The sequence below is a fragment of the Phyllostomus discolor genome, chromosome 7 (assembly GCF_004126475.2).
Source record: "Phyllostomus discolor isolate MPI-MPIP mPhyDis1 chromosome 7, mPhyDis1.pri.v3, whole genome shotgun sequence".
NCBI classification, from domain to species: domain Eukaryota; kingdom Metazoa; phylum Chordata; class Mammalia; order Chiroptera; family Phyllostomidae; genus Phyllostomus; species Phyllostomus discolor.
The window spans coordinates 41,625,978-41,649,771 of record NC_040909.2 but is presented as its reverse complement, the minus strand read 5'-3'; the positions used below and the strand labels follow the sequence as shown (position 1 = coordinate 41,649,771).

The following is a 23,794-nucleotide window of genomic DNA, read 5'->3' as shown; positions in this document are numbered from 1 at the left end:
GAGAAATAAACAGTGGGTGGAGACAGTTCGTCGGCGGGTGAGTGGAACTGCGCTCCCTGTTGCTGCGGGCTCCGTTCTCCAGCGGCCTGTCCTGTAGGCCTGGGCCTTGCTGGGCCTTTCCGTACGAGGTTCCACGCCTTGAACGTTAGCTTCTTCCTACGTCCTATCGTGGGATAGACCCTCAGGTATCCCCCAGCGTCGTTAAAATGGCGAAATGAGAAGGACTTTTATCCTCAACCCCTACCCAAATGGCCTAGGCCAGGTAGCGGGCCTCATCTTCCGGTCTTTTAAGCGTCTTTGTAAACCAGAAGGTAGAAGATGGTTAAGGGTATGCCTTTTAGTCAGCGGGCTCCGACTTAGCTTTTCCGTCTGTAAAATGGCTGACAATGGTGTAGCTATTAAACGAGGCAATGAATGGAGAAAACGCTTAGAATGGTTCCTGGTGCATAGTAAATGTTAACTCTTGTTGGTAGCCATTATTATAACCAAGAGATAATGTAGGCGGTAGTTACGAGGGGCAGATTCTGGAGCCAGATTGCCTGAGTTAGAATCTCAGGTCTTTCATTGATTATGAGAATAATGTACCTACCTTAAAAAATTTTATGAGGAATAATCTGAAGTAAAACAGTTTTTGTTAGTATTTACCTGCCTGTCAGCCATTCTCATTTGGCAAATATTCTCAGAAAAATTTTTTTTGTGTCAGATACTGTGCTGGGCCCTAGGGATACTGAGATAAATGAGTCTGGGTTCCTGCCTTCAAAGAGCCCCATAGTCTAGTGTGAGTTCAGTAGAGCTCCTAGGTGTGCTCAGTGGAGCAGGGAAGCTAGAGTAGCAAACTTCCTTGGGGACAGGAACAGGAACATTTTTCAAGGAAGATGACATTTGAGTCTTTAAGGATGAGTAGTACATTTGGGAGGAAAAGAACACCTTATGCAAAAGCAGTAAGACCAGTTCTGATTTACAAAATAGGCTGGAAGGCCCTATGGTTCAGGCACTCCCTGCCTCTGCAGTCTCATTTGTAACTCTACACTCTTCTTCCTGTTTCAGTGTTGGCATTTTTCTTTGCCCAGACCTACCATACCTCTTCTGTTGGTTAACTCCTATTTCAACACCCAGGCCCCTGCTCAAATTATTTTCTCAAAGAGATTATCCTTGAGAAGTCGTCGCAGCTTTTTCTTCATCACCCCCACCCCAACGAGACTAAATTTACTTGTAAGCCCTTCTAGCGCCCTGTGCTTTCCTTTTGTAGCATATAACTGTACAGTCAGGAGTCGATTAATCACAGGGATGCATTCTGAGAAATGCGTCATTAGGCAATTTCGTCATTGTACAAACATAGAATGTACTTACACACCTAGATGGTATAGCCTCTTGCAGTCTAGGCTACAAGTCTGTATAGCACATTACTGTGCAACACAACGTAAAATTAAATCAAGCACAAGAGAAAACGATGTGATCAGGTGATGTAACCAGATTTATGAGGCTGATGCTGTGTACACAGCTGTTTTAGAGCAAACTTTTTATTTTTTTTAATATTCTATGTATTTTTAGAGAGAGGGGTAGGGAGGGGAGAAAGGGAGAGAAACATCAGTGTGTGGTTGCCTCTCACATGCCCCCCTACTGGGGACCTGGTATGCAACCCAGGCATGTGCCCTAACTGGGAATGGAACCAGCAAACCTGTGGTTTGCAGGCCTGGTACTCAATCCACTGAAAACCTTTTTTTTTAATAAGTAGAAAAGATATACTATAAGCCAATAGAATAGTTGCTTATTAAGTGTTATTTGCTGTACATAACTTGGCACTATATGTTTTTATGACTGACAGCACTACAAACATGAATAATGTGTTGTACTATGACATTAAAATGGGTATTATATCACCAGGTGATAGGAATTTTTAAGCTCCATTATAATCTGATGGGACCTCTGTGGTACATGTCGTTCGTCATCTGAAACAGCCTTATGTGGGACATGACTGTGTTAAATAAGTACCTCAAAACTACTCATTACTATATTGTGAACTCCCTGAGGTCAGGCATCATCATATCTGGTACATAATTGTAACCCCAATACCTAACACAGTCCCTAATATGTAGTATTGGATTATTAAGTTAAAGGAGAGATACAGTTTGGGGCTAGAAGATGAAGGATCTTGAATGTCAGAGAACTGGATTTTATCCTTCAACAAGAGGGAAGTGGTCAGGCTAAGAAAGGCAACTAGGTAAAGTCTTAAATGCAAGGGACTATTGATCAGATACAGGAGTTGAAATTTTCTCAACTGCTGGATTTAGATAGCACTGAACACTTTGGTTTTGAATAGAGTAGTTTTCTTTGAGCTATAGCTTTAACTTCTCAAAATGTATGTAGCTTTGAGAGGGTAACAGCTGTTCTCTGGTTTTGTTGTAGGAAGTAATTTAACTGCAGAGAATTGTCCAAATGATTTCCAAAAGAAGACTATCAAAATCTGACAATAAAGAGAGCCTGACAGAAGATGCCTCCAGTAAGTGTCTACTCATTTATTGCTCTATTTCCTATCGCAAATGGTTGTGGCAGTATTTAATTTTTTCTTATGGCTGAATACTATTCCTTTTATATGCATTACATTTTCTTTATCCAATAATAATGGAATACTACTCAGCGATAAGAAAAGATGAAATACTACATTTGCGACAACTTGGATAGATTTTGAGAGTATCATGCTAAGCAAAATAAGTCAGATGGAAAAGCACAAGAACCATATGATTTCACTGATATGTGGGTTATAAAACAAAGCGACAAATGAATAAACAAAACTCATAGACAATAGTATAGTGGTTGTCAGAAGGGAATTGGGGAGGTTGAAGGGGTAAAGGGGGTTAAATATATAGTGATGGAAGGGGACTTTGGGTGGCAAGCACATAGTGCAGTATACAGATGATGTTTTGTAGAATTGTATACTTGAACCTTATATACTCTTATTAACCAGTGTCATCCCAATATATTTAATAAAATTTTAAAAAATGTATGAGGCACTTGAAGAGAAGTGAAATTCCTACTTTCAAATGCTGAGAGTTGTGAAGGCTTAATGGAGAAAACACACAATCTATATCAGGAGATTTGGGATTGAGTTTCTGCCTCTGGTTCCATGTATTACTTTAGGCATGCCTGCAGTCTCGAGTGTCAGTCTCCACATACATAAGAGGCGTTAGTGTTATAGAGCTTATCTATTGTACATTATGTAGGTGCTGGGACACAAAGATATAACATAGTTCCTACCCTTAATAAAAAACACCTTATGGTTCCCTTTTTTAAAAAAATATGGTCTAGATAAATGTTATGATAGTGATATATAAGGGAAAGGCATCATATCAAAGCAACCCTACTGGAGGCGATGTACCCTCTGTCCATATGAGAATGTGGTTGACAGAGGCTTTAAGAGTTCCCACAGGAAGTTGAAAGTCTTTCATTTATTGCACTCATCTACTTTCTTAAGGCAATTCTAACTTGTTGCATCATTAAGAGAGAAGAATAGATAATCATATTTAACTTCAAGTTCCTATTTGTTTTTGTTGGTTAATTATGTTTTATTACTTCTTGTGGGTTGAAAGCCTTGGGATGAAACCAGCCTGGGCATTGCACTCAGATATGATGCAAGAGGACCTGCCCCACTCTTACTCCCCCTGCATCTAGGTGATTGGTTCTCAAACTTGAGTGTCCATCAGGATTATTTCCTGGAGAGCTTGTTAAAAATTCAGACTCCCAGGCCCCATCCCAAAAATTTTGATCCCATAGCTCTAGGATGTGACCTAAGAATATGCTTTTAATAGGCCTCCCGGAGATTCTAGAGCAATGGTTTGCAGACAACAGCTTGAGAGACCCTGACTGCTTTAGAATTTCGGTGGAAACATTTCCATGGTTACTTTTGTCAGAAGTGGCACATTTTTAATTCTTCAAATGAAAATAGGTGAAAACAATTTTATTTATTGATTTTTTTCTGTTTGTGTGGAAGCCACTATTGCTGACCATTGTTAGAAATGAAATTTTACTACACCATCAATTCCAGTATAATTATTCAGGAATCTATCAACTTTCCTCTTAGGGTTATTATTCTGGGGCTTACATTTTAATCTTTGCTTTACTGTTTGTCACATTCCTGAAAATTTTGTCTATTTTCAGATACCAGCAAGCAACCACTTTCCAAAAAGACAAAGAAATCTCATGCTTATAATGAAGTTGAAGAAAATGACAGTGCCTTTGTAAAGCTTCTTAAGACATCAGGAATTATTCTTAAAAGAGGAGAGAGTCAGAATCAGCTAGGTGATATTTTAATCTCTTTTCCTGTGTATAGTGAATAATGGATTTTCTAAATAGAAAGGTAATGAAGATTAGAAATGGGAGCACCATCTATCTGACTTGAGACAAGGATGAAATTGAAGTTGCTTTTTAGAGAATATTGACACAGTTTTTGGTTCTGCTAAATGCACATTAAGTAAACTACTTCTGACCCCCACCTTTTTTTAAAGAAAAATATTACAATTTGTATTGCTTTGTGTTTTCCTGTGAAAAAATAAATTCATATCCAGAGGGTAATTAGATCTGTGTCAAAATAATTTCAGAAGAAAATTTATAAATTTATATAAGGCATCAGTGAGGGCCTGCTTTGGGGGCATAGGTTATTTCATTCTGCTAAGGTTATGGCATGTCTTTTTTATTTTATTTTACTTTCTAATTTTTTATAGATTTTTAAAATTTATTTTTAGAGGGGGCGGGGAGAAAGAGGGAGAGAAACATCAGTATGTGGTTGCTTCTCACGTGGCCCCCACTGGGGACCTGGCCTGCAACCCAGGCATGTGCCCTTATTGGGAGTTGAACTGGTGACCCTTTGCTTCTCAGGCCGCACTCAATCCACTGAGCTACACTACACCAGCCAGGCTGGCATGTCTTTTTTAGAACACTTTGTAGCTATCTTCTGTCAAGGCTAAGTTTGTTTTATTGTGGGTTTAGAAGATTTGGCTTAGAATTATGTTCTGAATATTTTCATTCATTTCATCAGATAGGAAACTTAGTCTTAAGGAAAGTAAAACTGTAGTGAGAGGTGTTAAAGACTCTTCTTTTCTCTTAGCTGTGGATCAAACCATTTTCCAAAAGAAGCTCTTTCAGACTCTAAGGAAACATCCTTCTTATCCCAAAGTATGTATTTTCTTCCTGGTACTTTTACTTTTGCTAGCAGTACTCTGAAACTGGGAATTTAAAAACACTGTCATGAAGTTGAATGTGCTAGATAGATTTTTAGCTATCCACAGCAAGTCTTAAACTAAAAATCTTACTCTTACTCCCCCCCCCACCCCCACCCCTGTTAAGATAATAGAAGAATTCATTAGTGGCCTGGAGTCTTACATTGAGGATCAAGACATTTTCAGGAACTGCCTTTTGTCTTGTGAACGCCTTCAGGACGAAGAAGCCAGGTGTGGAGATGAGGCATGGAGCATTGCTGAAATTTAGTCTGTTGTACTAACTGGTAGAGAAGGGCCAGTGGGAAGCAGGGGAGTGCAGAATGTATTTTTTGGAACTTAACTTTTGATTTATAGTACTCTTTTCCTCAGAGTTTTATCCGGACCGGTAAGTTATTACATTTACAGTTATCACAGTAAGAACCACGGTGTTTTTTTATTATGTGTCTCACCTGTGTTGACAGAACTTAAATTCTTTACTTTCCTCTGGCTTAAGAGCCATCTTCTCATGCTGTGTATTTAAATACCAGGCTAGTTTCTTTTTAAAGGTTATATATTTTTAACCAATCATATTGATAAAGAATAAGAAAAACATTAACACAAGGAAAACAAAATACAAAACAAATTTCTTTTTTCTTTTCCGTTTCTTTTTTACAGCATGGGCCCATCTTACTCTAAGAGCCTCATCAAATTGCTTCTGGGGATTGACATATTGCAGGTGAGACTGTGTCACTTACTCTGTGAACCAGAGTCTCTTACTCTCTCACAGAGTGAGAGAGACCAGAGTCTCTTACTCTGGTCAGAGGTTATTATTTTGTGTGTGTGTGTGTGTGGTATAAGTCCAAGCGTAAGTGGCTGGAGCACAGGGTAAAAAGTAGGCTTAATGGGAGGATTTGGGTTTGCAGCAGTTTGCCACACCCCTGTTGCTGAAATGCATCTGATAAAGCAGTATCTGTGTCTTTCGACTGAGTGGATTAGCCCAATACATCTCAAAGTTTTATTTATTCCTTTGGCCTGTGTTTCCTGGTTCAAAAAGTTTCATACTGTGTGCCCTGAGTACCTTGTATATCTCCACCATGTTCACATTTGTGTTATCTACCATTTAGGTCTTTATTTGCTTATTAATTTGATTTTGACCTTTACCTCTCTTTTATCTTTTAATGTATTGAGTAGCCAATATACTGACATGTTTTAAGCATCTTAAATTATAAAACTATGTATACGAAGAAAAGCCTCCCTCCCACCCCATCCTCCACTTCTTTTCTTCTCTCCTGCTATTAATCTTGCCATACTATTATCTTTTCCTTTGCATTTCAAATCTTGAATATAATTTAGTTAGCTTAAATCTAAGAGCTTTCTTGTTTCTGTGAAGAGAAATCATCTTTTCGTGCAAACTATTTGATAATGTGTAAACAATATTATTTGATAAACTTTTAAAGTCTGCATTTCATGTGTTAACAGTTTTCATCGTACTTGATATTTTTGATTATCTGATTATTATTATTGCTTTGATAGACATTTTGCAATTTTTCAGAAGATAAATTATTGATAAGACTTTGTTTTATCAATTATTGATAAGACTTTGTTTAACAACTTATATTCAAAATATAAGCAGTATTCATGTGGATATTCTTATAAGAGGATTTTAATTATAGTAGGGTTTTTCTTCTAAGAGCACTTTTTGGGGAGAATTATGGCTAATTATACATTTCTGTTTTGTATTTTGAGACCATATCTTAACTCCCTATGCATTCTTTTTCAGCCTGCCATTATCAAAACCTTGTTTGAAAAGTTGCCAGAATTTCTTTTGAAAGGTAAGTGGAGTTATTCAGGAATGCTTAAATTATCCTAGTGTGCTTAAGTTTCTCTCTGAATAGATTACTCTGAAATAGCATTGGTTTCTCTGAAGGTCATATTTATCACAATCTTGATTCTTAAATGACTTAAAATTTTACTGGGGTGTCTTTTTTGGAATTTCATCTATTTATATGAATACATAGTGCCAGAAGGATACACAATAAATTGGTAATAGTAGTTACCTCCTATGAAAGGAGACAACTGTCTGGAGTCATATATTCTTTGAATACTGTTTTTTACCTTTTCAATTTTATAGCGGACCATTTTTTAAAAATTTACTTAAAAAATAACTTAGAAAAAATGAGCAGCCTAATAGAAAAGTAACCCTGGTATGGCTCAGTGGATTGAGTCAGGCTGTGAACCAAAATGTTCTCAGTCAGGGTATATGTGTGGGTTGTGGGCCAGGTCCCCAGTTGGGGGTGTGCAAGAGGCAACCAGTCGATGTGTCTCTCACACATTGATGTTGCTGTCCTTCATTCTCCCTCCCTTCTCTCTAAAGATGAATAAAATCTTAGGGGGAAAAAGTAGATAAAAATCATGAACAGACAATTTACAAAGAAGAAATACTGCCCTGGCTAGTGTAGCTCAATGGATTGAACGTGGCCTGAGAACCAAAGGGTTGCCAGTTCGATTCTCAGCCAGGTCCCCAGTGGAGGCCATGTGAGAGGCAACCCACATTGTTGCTTCTCTCCCTCTTTTTTTCCCTCCTTCCCCCTCTCTCTAAAAATAAATAAATAAAATCTTTTTTTTTTAAGAAATACAAGATCATCAAATTTTTTTAAATGCTCAATTTTGTCAGTAATTAAAGACATAAATTTATAACAATAAACACATTTTTTTCCCTTCTCAAAGGATCTCCCTTATGTGTAATGAACAGGCATGATCATACACTGCTGATGAACACATAAATTGGTTCGACCATTCTGAAGGGCAGTAGGTTCTTTCTATCAAAGCCTTAGATTTTGCATACCCTTTAATGCTCAACTATGTCTCCTAATTTATCCTCAGGTGATAATTGTGAATGAAAGTAGTAATAAGTGATTACTGTTTAAAGTAACAAAAAATTGTAAATAACTGACATGTTCAACTATAGAAGATTGGGTTAAGTAAATTAGGTACATCCATAAAACAATATCATGTGGACATTAAAAATTATAAAGAGGTCTATTTAATACTGTTCATTAATTTTTTTTACTTTAGTGTTGTTCGATTATAGTTATCTGCATTTTCTCCCCTCCCCAGCCAAATCCCCCTCCCTCCCTTGCTTTCACCCTCCCCCTTGGTTTTGTCCATGTGTCCTTTATAGTAGTTCCTGAAAAATGCTGTGCATTAATTTTTTAAAACAGTTACAAATCAGTATTTACAGTTCAGCTTAGTTTTTTTTTACAAGATGCATTTATACATACATGTGCATATCAATAATGGACATCTCTGACAGGATTATAGGTCCTTTTTATTTTCTCCTTTCATATGTGTTTTTTCAGAGTTTTATATATAATAATAATAATATTAAACTTGAAGGTTTACTCTTAAAAATTTGTGCTTTGTCTGAATGGCTCACTACTTGCTTTATATCCTGGCTAAGTCTTTCAGCAGTTAAATTTGAAGGACTAAACAAAGACTGAGAATGCTATACAGAAAAGGAACTAGAGGTGATCCAAAACTCTAGGTATACTAAGTTGGGAGGAAGGCAGATACTGTCATTTTGGGGGAAATAACTGAGGCAGCATTTTTTATCTATAAATGGTTTTCAGTACTTTTACAAATAATATAATTTGACCTGTCATGTTTTCATAGCAGTATATGCTTACCTTTTTTGGGACTTACCACATTGGTGTCATGTTTCACCTTTTGAAAATATTCTTCTACCCTGGCTGGTGTGGCTCAGTGGATTGAGTGCCAGCCTGTGAACCAAAGGGTTGCCGGTTTGATTCCTAGTCAGGGTACATGCCTCGGTTGTGGGCCAGGTCCCCAGTAGGGGGCATGTGAGAGGCAACCACACACTGATTTTCTCTCCCTCTCTTACTCCCTTCATCTCTCTCTAAAAATAATAAATAAAAATAAGAAAAAGAAAATATTCATCCCACTCAGTTTGTTAAAGTTTATTACCTTTTTTAAAAAAATGTTTCATTTTTTTAAGAGATACTCTCTAGACTTTTATTTCCCTCTCTGTAAACCTTTCCCAGATGTAGCCATGGTTAACAGTTTAGTACCCCTTCCAGACATCTTTCTCAAGGCATATAAACATATATCTCTTGCTTTTTTTTGTATTACATGGTGTGTCTAGCACAGTGCACAAAACATAGTAAGTATTCAGTAAATGCTAATTGAATGGCTGAAATGCTTGCTGATGTGTAAGTCAGAAAGCCTAAGTTCCTTGTCTTCTGATCCTAACATTTCAGCATGAACAGTGATGGAATCAACATGCCTCGACTCATTATCAGTCAACTGAAATGGCTTGACAAAGTTGTGGATAGCAAGGTAGGCCTTGGGACTTTTTCTCTCTCTTAGATTTAGAGAGTGCATTTCCATACTTCATCAGACTTTTACAATTTGCAGGGGGTGGGTGCCTCCTTTCTAAACAGAAAAATTCACATTTTAAAATCCATTAGCTTTTTGAGGTTTGATAATTTAAGAATCATGAGTATTTTACCTATTAACTTTCTCAAAAAAGAAATTTACCTACTTATGATGGCTAAATATCATTTATTAAATAAATTAAATATTTGGAAAGCAATTTAGCACTTCAAAGTACATAAGTTTTTGTGTTTTTTCAAAAGTGATAAGATCCCAAACCACTGCACTTCACTGCAGATGTTTTGATTTGATCATATACAAGTTTCCACTTATCTGCAGTTTTGCTTTTTGTGGTTTCAGTTACTCATGGTCATCCATGGTAGAAAAATGTTAAATTTTCCCAACCACTGACATTTTTGCTTCTGACATCCAACTATTGACACTGTCATGACTCTGGCCCAGGATCACCTGAAGTAGGTAGTTCCTTCTTCTGATGTATTGTCAGAAGGTCAGTAGTAGCCTAATGTTACATCACAACGCCTGCATCATTCAACTCACCACATCTCATCATGCAGGCACTTTATCATCTCGGTCATCACAAGAAGAAGGGCAAGTAGGATAAGGTATTTGAGAGAGACCATATTCACATACCATTTATTATAGTATATTTTCATAATTCTATTTTATTATTAGTTATTATTAATCTCTTACTGTGCCTAATTTGGTATGTATGTATTGGAAAAACCATAGTGTGTGTGTGTGTGTGTGTATGGTTTGGTACTATCCATGGCTTCAGGCATCCACTAGAAATGAGGGGGAATACAGTATTGAGGAAAATTTCTGGAAGTTTTTGCAATTATTACTTGTTATCAAGCATCTTGGTAAAGTTCAATTTTTTCTTTTTTAGTCCTTATCAGAGGACATGCTTATTGACATTAGGTGGGGGAGGAGGGAGAGGGAGAGAAACATTGATGTAGAGAGAAATGTCGATCTGTTGTCTCTCACTAACGCCCCCACCAGGGATCAAACCCACAGCCCAGGCATGTGTCCTGACCAAGAATTGAACCTGCAGCCTTTCGATTTAAGGGGTACTTCAGCCAACTGAGCCACACCAGCTTGGGCAAGTTCAATGTGTTTTCAGCCTAGTGCTTAAGAACCATTTCTTTTCAGAGTTCTTAAAATCATTCTGTTAATTTTTTGACAGATATTCTAAGGCTGAATCTTTACTTGGAAGAACATGAGTTTTGGGAGTCTCATCTGGACTAGAATTTTTGCTCTGCCTTTGTTTTTTTTGTTGTTGTTGTTTGTTTGTTTGTTTGTTTGTTTGTTTTTTAGATTTTATTTGCCCTGGCTGGTGTGGCTCAGTGGATCGAGTGCCAACCTGTGAACCAAAGGGCGGGCTGGTTCAATTCCTAGTCACGGTACATGCCTGGGTTGCAGGCCAGGCCCCTAGTGAGGGGGCATGTGAGAGGCAATCACACACTGATGTTTCTCTCCCTTTTTTCTCCCTCCCTTTTCCTCTCTCTAAAATAAAAAATAATAATTAAAAAAGGGATAAAAGATTTAATTTTTTTATTTTTAGAGAGAGGGGAAGGGAGGGAGGAAGAGAGGGAGAGAAACATTGATGTGCCAGAGATACATCAGTAGGTTGCCTTTCACACACCCCTAACTGGGCACCTGGCTTGCAAGCCAGGCATGTGCCTTTACTGGGAATCGAACCTGCAACCTTTTGGTTTGTAGACTGGCCTTCAATCCACGGAGCCACACCAGCAAGGGCAGTTTGCCATTTATTAATTGTGTATCATTGAGCAACACATCCCTACGTTTTAAAAAAGGGAATTGTCACAGAAACCCCCAAAAGTTGTGAAGATTAAATGAAACAAAGTATATAATAGACCAATTAGATAATATATTATCCACCCTACTCTTTTCCTTTCTTTTTAAATTTTAAAAAATGTGTTTATTAATTTTAGAGAGGGAGGAAGGGGGAGAGAGAGAGATAAAGAAACATTGATGTGAAAGAGGAACATCAGTTGGTTGCTTTCCACATGAGCCCCAACTTGCAACCTAGGTAAATACCCTGACTGGGAATCAGACCCCTCATCTTTTGGTGTACAGGATGATGCTCCAACCAACTGAGCCATACCAGCCAGGGCCACACTACTTTTTTTTTTCTATTTACCATCTCATGTATGAAAATTTCTGGGTTGGGCAACTTCCAGTAAGGTGACAGCACAGGTAAAACACAGCTAGCCTTCTCACACAACCACATCAAAATTACAACTAAACTATAGAACAGCCATCACAAAGATACATCAGAAATTGAGTTGAATGAAGTCCAACAACTGTGCAATTAAAGAAACCACATCCTTCCAGACTGATAAAAGGGGTGGAGATATGTAACAGGCTGGTCCCATATCTATGTATAGTGGATAAAAATTCTGGAGGGGTATCTTGGAGCAAGGAGTCCTAGCCCTACACCAGGACCCCAGTTCAGGGTTTCAGTGCCAGGACAGTCTCCATAATTTCTGGCTGTGGGGATTAAGTCAGTGGTAAAAAACTGCTGGAGTCCCAAGCAATTCTTCTTAAGAAACCCATGCATGGACTTACTCAGACTCACTCCCTCTGAGCTCCAGCATGGGAATAGCAACTTGAAAGGCACCAATTGCATACAGGAAGGAACTGAAGTGTCTGGCATCAAGGCAAGAGCGCAGGGACGGCTTTCTCCCAGACAGAAAGGCACGCAGAGGCCATTGTCTCTTTTCTGAACCCTCTCCCCACAGAGCCAGCAGGTGCGTGCCATATCTGAGACTCCCATCAACCTGGCCAGCAATGTTGGCCCTGCGCTGGAGATCCACTGAGACTCTGTCCCACCCAACTTACCAGTGTCTTTTTCCCCAGTGTCTTTTCCATATGAATGGCTGGTCTTGGCTCTTGTTTCACAAATTCCTAAATCCTTTCATACAAGCAATAGTCAGGCTCAGTGAGTCCCCAGCCCCAGTACCCCTTGCTAAGTGGCCCCAGGCCTAGCACTAGTAGCAACCAGCCTAGATTCATAGCTTGGCTTCCCCTGGGAATCTCCAAGCCTAGCAAAAGTAGCAGCCATCTCAGGTTGCTTTATAGCTCAGGCAGGATGGCCTGGGGCAAAAACACAGGTAGGGGTTGATGTTGGCCACCTGGGAAAGCCCAGGGCCAGCATACCCAGAGGACAGCTGCAGACCAGGTCAGAGCACCACTGCCATGCCCTTGTATAGCTGATCCTCCTTGAAGGGTACAGGTTGGTGGTCAGTGGTCACAGCCAATCCTTGCAGCTGACTGGCCTGGGTAAATTCCTCCCATGGACCTGCCAGCAGCACACCAGTGCTCAACTACAAGTGTACTCAGCCCACAAGAAGGGTGCACCTTGAGTTCTCAGCTTGGATGATAGGGGAGGCTGTTGCCACTGGACGCTACAGGACACCTACTACAGTAAGGACATGCTGGCATGACAGGGAGTCAGAACACCTCTACCTAATACATATAAACAAACACAGGGAAGCTGCCAAAATGAGGAGACAAAGAAACGTGGTCCAAAGAAAAAACAAATCAAAACTCCTAAAAAGAACTAAACAAAATGGAGATAAGCAATCTATTAGAAGCAGAGTTCAAAACACTGGTTACAAGGAAGTTGGTGAGGAACTCAGCAGTATAAAACTGTAGAGTAGATGAAGCCGAGAATTAAATCAATGATTTGGAACATAAGGAAGCCAAAAAAAAAAATCAGTTGGAACAAGAAGAAGAAAAATGGAATCCAAAAAAATGAGGATAGTGTGAGCAGTCTGTGGGACAACTTCAAGGAGTCCAACATTTGCATCCAGGGGTACCAGAAGGAGAAAAGGAAGAGCAGAAATTGGAAATCCATGTGAAAAAAAATGAAAGAAAATTTCCCTAATTTGGTGAAGGAAATAGACATGCAAATTCAGGAAGCACAGAGAGTCCCAAACAAGATGGATGCAAAAAGACCCACTCTAAGACACATCATTAAAATGCCAGAGGTTGAAGATAAGAGAGAATCTTAAAGCATCAAGAGAAAAGTTAGTTACCTACAGGGGAGTTCCCATAAGACTTCAGTTGATTTCTGAAAAGAAACTTTGCAGGCCAGAAAGGACTAGTAAGAAATATTTAAAGTGATGAAAGCAGGCACCTGCAGCCAAGATTGCTCTACCCAGCAAAGCTATCTTTTAGAATTGAAGGGTAGATAAAGAGCTTCCCAGATAAGAAAAAACTAAGGAGTTCATCATTACCCAGCCATTAATATATGAAACATTAAGGGGACTTATTTAATAAAAGAAAATCAGAACTATGAATGGTAAAATGGCAATAATACATATCTATCAACAATTGAATCTAAAAGCAAAATAAGCAAACAAGAACAGAGACAGTCATGGATGCAAAGAGGGTTTTGATGGTTGCCAGATGGGAAGGGGTATGGGAGAATGGGTGAGAGGTAAGGGAATTAAGTACAAATAAGTAGTTACAGAATAGCCATAGGGGTGTACAATACAGTATAGGAAATGGAGTAGGTAAAGAACCTGTGCATGACCCATGGACATGAACAATTGTGTGGGGATTGCCTGAGGAACTGGTGGGTGCTGGATGGAGGTGGGTAAAGGGGAAAAATTGGGACAGTTGTGATAGCATAATGATAAAATATAATTTTTAAAGAAAGAATATTTCTGGGTCATTTACCTCTGAATTTTGTTTTCGATCCTGAGTGTATTTATAATTATATTGTACCCAAAATAATTGCAGCTCTACATTTCATGTGTATGAAGTCTTTCTCTATTCTTGGTAATATGCTCCAGTTCTAATAGTCTCCTCTTCTGTAGGATCTCACCACAAAGATCATGCAGCTGATCAGTATTGCTCCGGTGTACCTTCAGCATGACTTCATCACCAGCCTGCCTGAGATCCTGGGGGATTCCCAGCATGCTGATGTGGGGAAAGAACTCAGGTGGGTAAGCACCTTGTTGCCATCCTAAAGAACAAGGCTTTACTCTGGGAGCCTTACCACTGCAGTATGCAAAGAGTAGTGTAATGTGTTCCTTTTTTATATAAAAGAAGATATTTACCTACAATGAGTAAGCTATGGGATTTGACTTGTTTTTCTTAAAATGATTATATATTTAGTAAATTCATGTACTTGCTTTTAAAGGTATATCTGTTGTGAATATGCAGTCTGACTTAGGTTTAGGTCTATAAATTTGTTTTATGCAGACTTAAACATGATGCCTTTGTTTCATTAGCATTTCCCCTACCCAAGCGGTCCTCAGTCATGACCATACAACAGAATCATTTGTGGCCCTGACCATTGCGGCTTAGTTAGTTGAGTATTGTCCTGCAAAGTGAAGGGTCACTGGTTCCAATTTCTGGTCAGTGCACATACCTAGGTTGTAACCCCAGTCCCCAGCTGGGGTGTGAATGAGAGGCAACTGATCAATGATGTTTCTTTCCCTCTCTTTCTCCATCCCATCCTCTCTCTCTAAAAATAAATAAATAAATCTTTAAATTTTTAAAAATCATTTGTGGAGCTTATGAAACATCTACATTCTTTTGTCCCTAAGTAATTATTCTGATGCACATGCTACATCAGATCCATCGCCAAGACTCACTGCTTACTATTATTTGTGTGAAAAATAATAATTGGTAGGACAGTAATTAAGGAGAGAACAGTATCCCTGTGTGATAGTGTTTGTTTTTTTTTTTTTTCTTTGATATTTTATTTATTTATTTTTAGAGGTTGGGAAGGGAGGGAGAAAAGTAGGAAGAAAAACATCAGTGTGAGAGAGAAACATCAATTGGTTCGTTCTTCTCTGCACCCCAACCTGGGACCCAACCCACACCCAGGTATGTGCCCTGACTGGGGATCGAACCAGTGACCTTTTGCCTTGTAGGATTATGCCCAGCCAATTGAGCTGTGTGGGTCAGGGCATGTTTCTGTTTTAATGCAACTTGTTGCTTATCCAAGAAGTGGTAGTTTAAAAAAATTTGGTTTGCAATACTTCTTTTTTCTCTAGCTGTGTGCAAAGCTATCTCCAAAAATGTTCAGTGGTTTCTTGTTCTTGTACTTTTGGGCAGGATGGTTCTGGGTATAGCACTATACCATCCACTTTGCTTGCTTAATTCTAGCTGTCCTTTTGTGTGGCCTTAGAATCTATCCCTGTCCTTTCCTTCTCTACCCTGTGTTTCCGTAGCACTTTGCACATAACACCTGTCATATTTGTTACACAGCATTGTAATTATACATTTTTTTTCCTTTTCTCAAGAAGGATGTGTACCAAATTTAATAGTCAGTTACCTCTGGGTAGTGGGAATGGTGAGGGAGCAAATCTTGTTTCTGTGCTGTTGTTTGAATTTTTTATAATGAGCATGTTTTTTATCACAATAATTTTTAATGAGACATACTATAAACAGAAATTTAATTGGAAGTAAGTATATCCTTTCTTCTCTTACTTTGAGTGGTTTTTCCAAATTGTTATTTGCCCAGCTCTGTTAAAAGTTGCACAGCTTTTCTCTTTTTCCACCATTCACAGTAACCTTCTAACAGAGAATACTTCACTGACTGTCCCGATCCTGGATGTCCTTTCCAGCCTCCGACTTGACCCACAGCTCCTGTCTAAGGTAGGAAGGACTCTGCATTTCAGAGACAGAGCTAGCTTTCTCGTCTTCCGAAACCAGCGTGAGTCAGTCATTATTTTGGAGCAGTCATATTTACTGAAAATTTCCTTTCAAAACAATAATGAATGACATTAGATCTCTTGTTTTTCAATGAATTTCATGTTTCATACTATGATAGATCATTGCTCTGTTTTAAGCAGTAAGTTTTAGTGGTAATCTTCTATAATGCCTGAATATTTATAAATTGCTCCCTATAGGAATAACAATTTTTTATGCCTTCCTCTGGGTAGTGGAAAATTCAGGCTCCAAAATGTGAGATAATACCACGCATTTATCACAAGAAGCTGGGCATTAACAATTGAAAGCTTAGAATTTAGAAAAAAATAAAACACGGTGTTTTTTCTTCCTAAAGTACATGTGAGAAAACTGAGAGAAGTGATTTTTCTAATTTTACCTACCAAATCAGTACTAGGTTGAGGTATTAACCTATGAGAATATTTAAGGTTTTCATGCTTTTTATGTTTAGGTCCGCCAGCTGGTAATGGGTAAGCTGTCATCTGTGAAATTGGAAGACTTACCTGTGATAATCAAGTTCATTCTTCATTCCATAACAGCCACAGATGCACTTGAGGTAACCTATTATTTCCCAGCAAACACCAATAGGGTGCTAGATCCTAGAGACTACAGAGGAGAGCAGTGGTACCCTTGTGAAACTCAGGAATCAAAAAAGGCTAACTTAGCCCTGGCTGGTGTGACACAGTTGGTTGGAGAATCTCAATGTCTCACATAGACCAAAAGATTGCAGGTTTGATCCCTGGTCGGGCACCTATAAGAAAGCAACCAGTCCATGTTTCTCTCTCACATCAATGTTTCTTTCTCTCTCTTTCTCCTCCCTTCCCCCCTTCCTCTCCTTTTTCTTCTCCCTTTCCCTCTCCCTTTCTCCTTGCCCCCACTCTCTCTAAAAGCGATGAAAAAAATGTCCTTGGGTGAGGATTAAAAAAAAGGCTAATTTAGATGAAGATAAGTTATTTAAATTAATAGGTTCTAATTGCTCTTCTCTGTCCCCAAACTAATTTGAAATACTCATTAATTCAGATGGTATTCAGGGGAGAGAATGGAGCTACTGACCAGATTTATTGTTATGTATTAGCTGCTACAGGTTATATTTGCTATATCAGTGTAATATCTCAAGTTCTGGAATTTTGAAGGTTATGATATACTATACTTGCATTAGCTATTTTTATCAACTCTCTTTTTCAAAATGCTTTTTCTAACATTTAATCATTCTACTTCGTGGCCCTGGCCAGGTACTTCAGTTGGTTATAGCTTCATCCCGATATGCTAAGGTCGTGGATTCGAATCCTGGTCAGGGTATGTACAAGAATCAACCAATGAATGCATAAACGAGTGCAACAATGAACCTATCTTTTACTCTCTCTCTCCCTTCCTCTCTCTCTAAAATCAAAAAATAAATAATTGTACTTCCTCAGTATTTCAGAAGATTGTTACAGTTCTATCAAGATAGTAGACTGTACCTATCTACTATGCATGAGCAGAACACATAGCTAATATTTCTTTTTCACAGGTAATTTCTGAGCTTCGGGAGATTTTGGATCTGCAGCATTGTATTTTGCCATCACTATTGCAGGCTTCCCAAAGCAGGTTGAAAAATAAAGCACGGACAAGGTATAAGTTCATCAGCCATTAATAATCCTTTTTCTCACATAGGCAAGGAAAGTTTTCAGGTGTTTATTCTGAAGCCAGGACAGTAGATCTCAATACTTACAACTACAAATAATGGTGGTAATATTACACTAATGTAATACTATACATTTTTTTCAAGTCATGTGTGTATGTATTCTCTTGGCTATTCACATGAATTCCAGATAGACTGAAGTATGAGTTTATTAGCCATTTATATGTGAAGTTGTGACTTGTTCCAAGGCACCTGGCTAGTAAACAGGAACCCAGATCTTACAGGTCCCTCTGTGTTAAATGGAAGAATGATTTTTCCCTCCTTCTGCTACTTAGTTCTTCAGGAAATCAAGAAAACAGCAGTGAGGACTGTGTTTTTCTCCTCTTTGATGTAATAAAGTCAGCTGTTAGATATGAGAAAACCATTTCAGAAGCCTGGGTTAAGGTGAGTGAGATCTTTGGAACTTTAAAACATTAAGGAGGAAATGGGTGTCAATCCGTGACGTGTATAAGTAAAGGTAAGTTGGAGTAAGTCTTAAAAATTACTCAAGTAAAAATGATACATAGTGGTTGCTTGCTTCTCAAATACGAGAGCATGGCATGCTGAATAAGGTGAGAAGTGTTTTACTAATGTGTTGTGATGTATTTGTGACCCCTGTTTTTCCAGGCAATTGAACGCACTGATCCAGAGTCTGAACACAAGGTAATGGTCATATACTATGAATTTTAAGTATTAAAATTAGTGAAATTGGTTAGCATTTTTATTTTCCTACTTTCTTTCTTGCTCCTTCCAGTCATCCCTCTCTGCCTCCTCTATCTGTTCTAATATAAATTAGGTGACTGGGGAAGATGCCATCAAAGGGTGATTTACCAGATGGTCTTCTCAACTCATTGCTCTGGCAATAAAATAAATCTAAAATGTCCATGAGGGAAAATATTAACATTCCAAACAAATGTAGCAAGTTGCAGTCAAAGAAGCCACCTCCCTACTGCTGAGGAGTTGATAACTTGAGTTACCTGGGTCATCAGTCAGGTCCCTGTATCTGATTGCCCTCCCTCCCACCAAATAGAACTGTCAAGGCAATGGCATTCCATGTTTTGCTTTTCTTTACCCATGTAGACCTGACCAGAGTCAATCCATCCATTGTCAAGGCAATGGTACTGAATATGACTTAGTTCTGGAAATGTTTCCTTCTGTCAAGAAGGCAGATGACTGACTTTTTATGTACTAATTAGTTTTCTTTAAGGATTGTTGGAATGGGTTTTGTTTTGTGGGATTTTTGTTAGTTGGATTATTTAATTATTAGATGACTGTTTTTGAAGCTTTTATGTTAATGAGTAAAGCAATGAAAAAGTCAGTAATTTTTTGTGAAGGAGATCAGAATACCCTAAAACAACTGTTTTTGTTTTTGCATGACCCTTGGCCACCTGCATACCTATTTTACAGATTTCTAATCATTGTATAATTTTATGTTCTGATTATTTTCCTCTTGCTATTATGTGATAAACTTGTTGCATGCTTCTACATTATCTTTGTCTTTTTTTTTTTTTTTCATTTTGAGAGGACATTTATTAAAGTTGGGGACAGTGAAACAAGGAAGGGGCTGGGATAGAAGAAGCCTAGAAGACTCTCTCCTCCTGTTGGAGAGAGTCTAGGCAGGGCTACTTTGGGGCTCTGAGAAATCAGAGAAAAGGGGGCCTTGGAGACAGGTTCAGGCACTTAGCCTGGAAGGAGCTGCTGGTTCTCATTGCTCCCCTGGTTGCAAGTCTTATGGGGTCTCTTAGAGTTTAGGAGATGCACCCCTCTGGGAGAAGAAGAGGAAGGGAAACATGCAGGTGTGCTCCCAGGAGGGAGAGCTCATGCCTGTTGTCATTTGTAATACCTGTATTCAGTTCTGTTGTGATGATTCTCAATTTTGGGACCTAAATGAGAAGGGCCTTCAGTGAAGGGTTTGTCCCAAGTAATTTGTTTTTGTGTTTAAAGGGTTTTTTTGTTTTTTAAATTAGAACATCTAATTTTATTAAAATATCTTTTTAAAGATATGATTAACATTATATAAGTTTCAGGGTTACGACACAATGATTCATTATTTGTATATATTGCAAAATTATCACCACAATAAGTCTAGTTAACATGTATCACCACACACTTACAATTTTTTTCTTGTGATCTACTCTCTTAGGAACTTACAAATGGATAGTACAGCATAATTAACTATAGACACCATGCTGTACATTACATCCTCGTGACTTATTTTGTAACTGGAAATTTATACCTTTTGACCCACTTCACCCATTTTGCCCATCCCCCACTCCCTGCCTCTGGCGACCATCAGTCTGTTCTCTGTATCTGTGAAGTTGGTTTCATTTGTTTTGTTTAAGTTCACAAATAAGTGAGATCATGTGATATTTGTCTTCTCTGTCTGACATATTTCATTTAGCATAATGCCCTAGAGGTCTATCCATGTCATTGCAAATGGCAAGCTGTATACTATGCCACATTTTCTTTATCCATTCATCCATCACTGGATGCTTAGGTTGTTTTCATGTCTTGGCTCTTGTAAATAGTGGATATCTTTTCAAATTAGTGTTTTGCAGATATCTTTTCAAATTAGTGTTTTCGTTTCTTCAGATAAATACTCAGAAATGGAATTACTGGATCATATGGTAGTTATATTTTTTAATTTTTTGAGGAACCTCCATACTGTTTTCATAATGGCTGTACCAACATTACCAACAACAGTGCACAAGGGTATCCTTTTTTGCACATACATCCTCACTAGCACTTATTTGTTGATTTCTTTTTCTTAATGATAGCCATTCTGACATGTATTAGGTGATATCACATTGTGGTTTTGATTTGCATGTCCTTGATGATTAGTGATGTCAACACCTTTTATTTACCTGTTGACCATCTGTATGTTTTTGGAAAAATGTCTTTTCAGATCCTCTCCCATTTTTTAATTGGATTATTTGTTGTTTGCTATTTACTGTGAGTTTCCAGTAACTTTTATTCTTTTTTTTCCTGTCCAACTTCTTTAACTTTTTAAAACATAGTTAATAATCTAATTGGGGAGGAAGAAACCCCACAAAGAATCTAAAAATGTAAAAAATGAAGTTTCCCTTCACTCTTAGTGCCTGTCTTCAAGGATAATTATTCTTCAAGATGTTTTCCTATTCATACACAAGTTGTATGTGTGTGAGTATAGGCATGTCCCCTCTTTTACATATATGGACTTGTATATTGTTTTTACAAAAATAGAATTTTACTATAGTTAACATCTTTCAGGTTACTTTTTCAAAACATTTTTACACAATGTGTAATGAATATCTTTGTCAAAATATAGCCTCATTTTTAATGGCTGCGTAATATTCTGAAAGTGACTATCATAATTTATTTAACCTTTTTCATATTGACAGATTTTAAAAATATATTTACTGATTATGCTATTACAGTTGTCCCATTTCCCCCCCTTTATGCCCTGCATACCCCCTCCCACCGGCATTCCCCCCCTTTAGTTTATGTCCATGGGTTGTACATGTAAGTTCTTTGGCTTCTCCATTTCCCATACTATTCTTAACCTACCCCTATCTGTTTTCTACCTACCATTTATGCTACTTATTCTCTGTGCCTGCCCCCCCCCCCCATAACCCTCCAGGTGATCTCCATTTTTGTGATTCTGTTCCTGTTCTAGTTGTTTGCTTAATTTGTTTTTTTTTTCTTTTTTTTTAGGTATGGTTGTTAATAACTGAGTTTGTTGTCATTTTAGTGTTCATATTTTGATCGTCTTTTTGTTAGATAAGCCCCTTTAACATTTCATATAATAAGAGCTTGGTGATGATGAACTCCTTTAACTTGACCTTATCTGGGAAGCACTTTATCTTCCCTTTTATTATAAATATAGCTTTGCTGGATAGAGCAATCTTGGGTGTAGGTCCTTGCCTTTCATGACTTGGAATTCTTCTTTCCAGCCCCTTCTTGCCTGTGAGGTTTCTTTTAAGAAATCAGCTGATAGTCTAATGGGCACTTTTTGTAGGTAATGCTCTCCTTTTCTCTTGCTGCTTTTAAGATTCTCTCCTTATCTTAATCTTGGCTAATGTAAATTATAATGTGCCTTGGTGTGTTCCTCCTTGGGTCCAACTTCTTTGGAACTCTCTAAGCTTCCTGGACTTCCTGAAAGTCTATTTTCTTTGCCAGATTGGAGAAGTTCCCCTTTATTATTTGTTCAAATAAGTTTTCAATTCTTGGTCTTCCTCTTTTCCTTCTGGCACCCCTATAGTTCAGATGTTGGAATGTTTGAAGATGTCCTACAGGTTCCTAAGCCTCTCCTCATTTTCTTGAATTGTTGTTTCTTCATTTTGTTCTGGTTGAATGTTTTTTTCTTCCTTCTGCTCCAAACCATTGATTTGAGTTCTGGTTTCCTTCCCTTCACTGTTGGTTCCCTGTAGATTTTTCTTTATTTCACATAATGTGACCTTCATTGCTGCCTGAGTCTTTTTTGTGCTGTTGCAGTACATAGTGAGTTCCTGGAGCATCCTGATAACCTTTATTTTGAACTATGTATCTAATAGATTGGCTGCCTCTTCATCACTTAGTTGTATTTTTCTGGAGCTTTGAACTATTCTTTCATTTGGGCCTTTTTTTTTTTTTTTTTTGGTCTTGGCTTGCCTGTTACGTCCTAAGGGGCGGAGCCTTAGGTGTTCACCAGGACTGGGCAACCGTCTGGCTGTGTTGTGGGGGAGGGGACCAAGAGGGAACAGTGACTCTTGCTCTGCTCTCTGTTGGCTTTCAATCACTTTCCCCACTACCCAGGAGCAAATTGGGCCCTTCTGGTGCAGATTTTTGAGTGGGTGGGCTTGTGTGTGTTCTGGGACCCTGTGGGTCTCTCTAACGAACTTCCTGTGAAGCTGGAAGTTTCTCCCACTGCTGCCTCAACCTCCACAGGTGTTTTCTGTCAGGGGCTTTGAGGCTTTATATCCCGAAGCTGGAACCCTGGGTTGCACAGTCATATTGACAGATATTTACCATCTAACTTTTCACAGAGTAATTTTTCCTAATAATAATGAAAATATATGCTAATGTTGGCAAGTAGTTTAATTTTTCCTTTAATAAATATTAAGCTGTTTAAAGTTGTTTCAGTAATAGTAGTACTTTCACTTGTATTCCAGTATTTTCTTAAAAGATACCAGTGGTTGCCCTGGCAGTTGTAGCTCAGTGGATTGAGTTTGGGCTGGGAACCAAAGGGTTGCTGGTTTGAGCCCCAGGGCACATGCCTGGGTTGCAGGCCAAGTCCCAGTGGGGGCCACATGAGAAGCAACTACACACTGATGTTTTCTCTCCTTCTCTTTCACCCTCCCTTCCCCTATCTCTAAAAATAAATAAAATCTTTAAAAAAAAGATACCAGTGGTTAATAGTTGTGGCACTCTATGTCTCTGAAAAATATTTCTGGGTTTTGTAAAATGTAGATGGTACTCCTGTGGGTGTGTTTAGCAAATAAATGAGTGTCATTCATTCTATGTTTTAATTGAAAAAAGTTGAGAGCTACTATTTCATTGTAGTAAATGTATTGATTTATTAAAGCATTTTCCTATTGTTGCATATTTATTGACAATAGACTTTTGACCTGGTGATGCTTCTCATCATCTATAGCACCAACACTCAGACAAAGAAGTACATTGAGAGGGTGCTAAGAAATAAGATTCGATCAGGCTGCTTTCAGGAACAGCTGCTGTACAGTACATTCTATATTCATTACTTGGTAAGTGTCAGAGAATCAGACAACATGACTATGAAAAGTATGGAGAGGTCATTGTAACCTCTCCTACCCAGTGTGACAATCTTGACATCACCTTTGCT

The 23,794-nt window shown here is 38.3% G+C and overlaps 1 protein-coding gene across 1 annotated transcript in view; it reads left to right on the top strand.

Moving 5' to 3' along the window:
* Positions 1-14: 14 nt before the first annotated feature.
* Positions 15-23,794, top strand: part of FANCD2 (FA complementation group D2) — a 63,025-nt gene continuing 39,245 nt past the window's right edge. The window contains 15 exon segments of the mRNA XM_036030822.1: positions 15-185; positions 2,407-2,500; positions 4,156-4,296; positions 5,102-5,169; positions 5,341-5,444; positions 5,868-5,928; positions 6,973-7,028; positions 9,470-9,548; positions 14,453-14,577; positions 16,157-16,244; positions 16,768-16,872; positions 17,827-17,927; positions 18,273-18,381; positions 18,604-18,639; positions 23,553-23,696. Of these exon segments, the coding sequence (XP_035886715.1) occupies positions 2,437-2,500; positions 4,156-4,296; positions 5,102-5,169; positions 5,341-5,444; positions 5,868-5,928; positions 6,973-7,028; positions 9,470-9,548; positions 14,453-14,577; positions 16,157-16,244; positions 16,768-16,872; positions 17,827-17,927; positions 18,273-18,381; positions 18,604-18,639; positions 23,553-23,696 (1,281 nt within the window). The 5' untranslated portion in view covers positions 15-185; positions 2,407-2,436.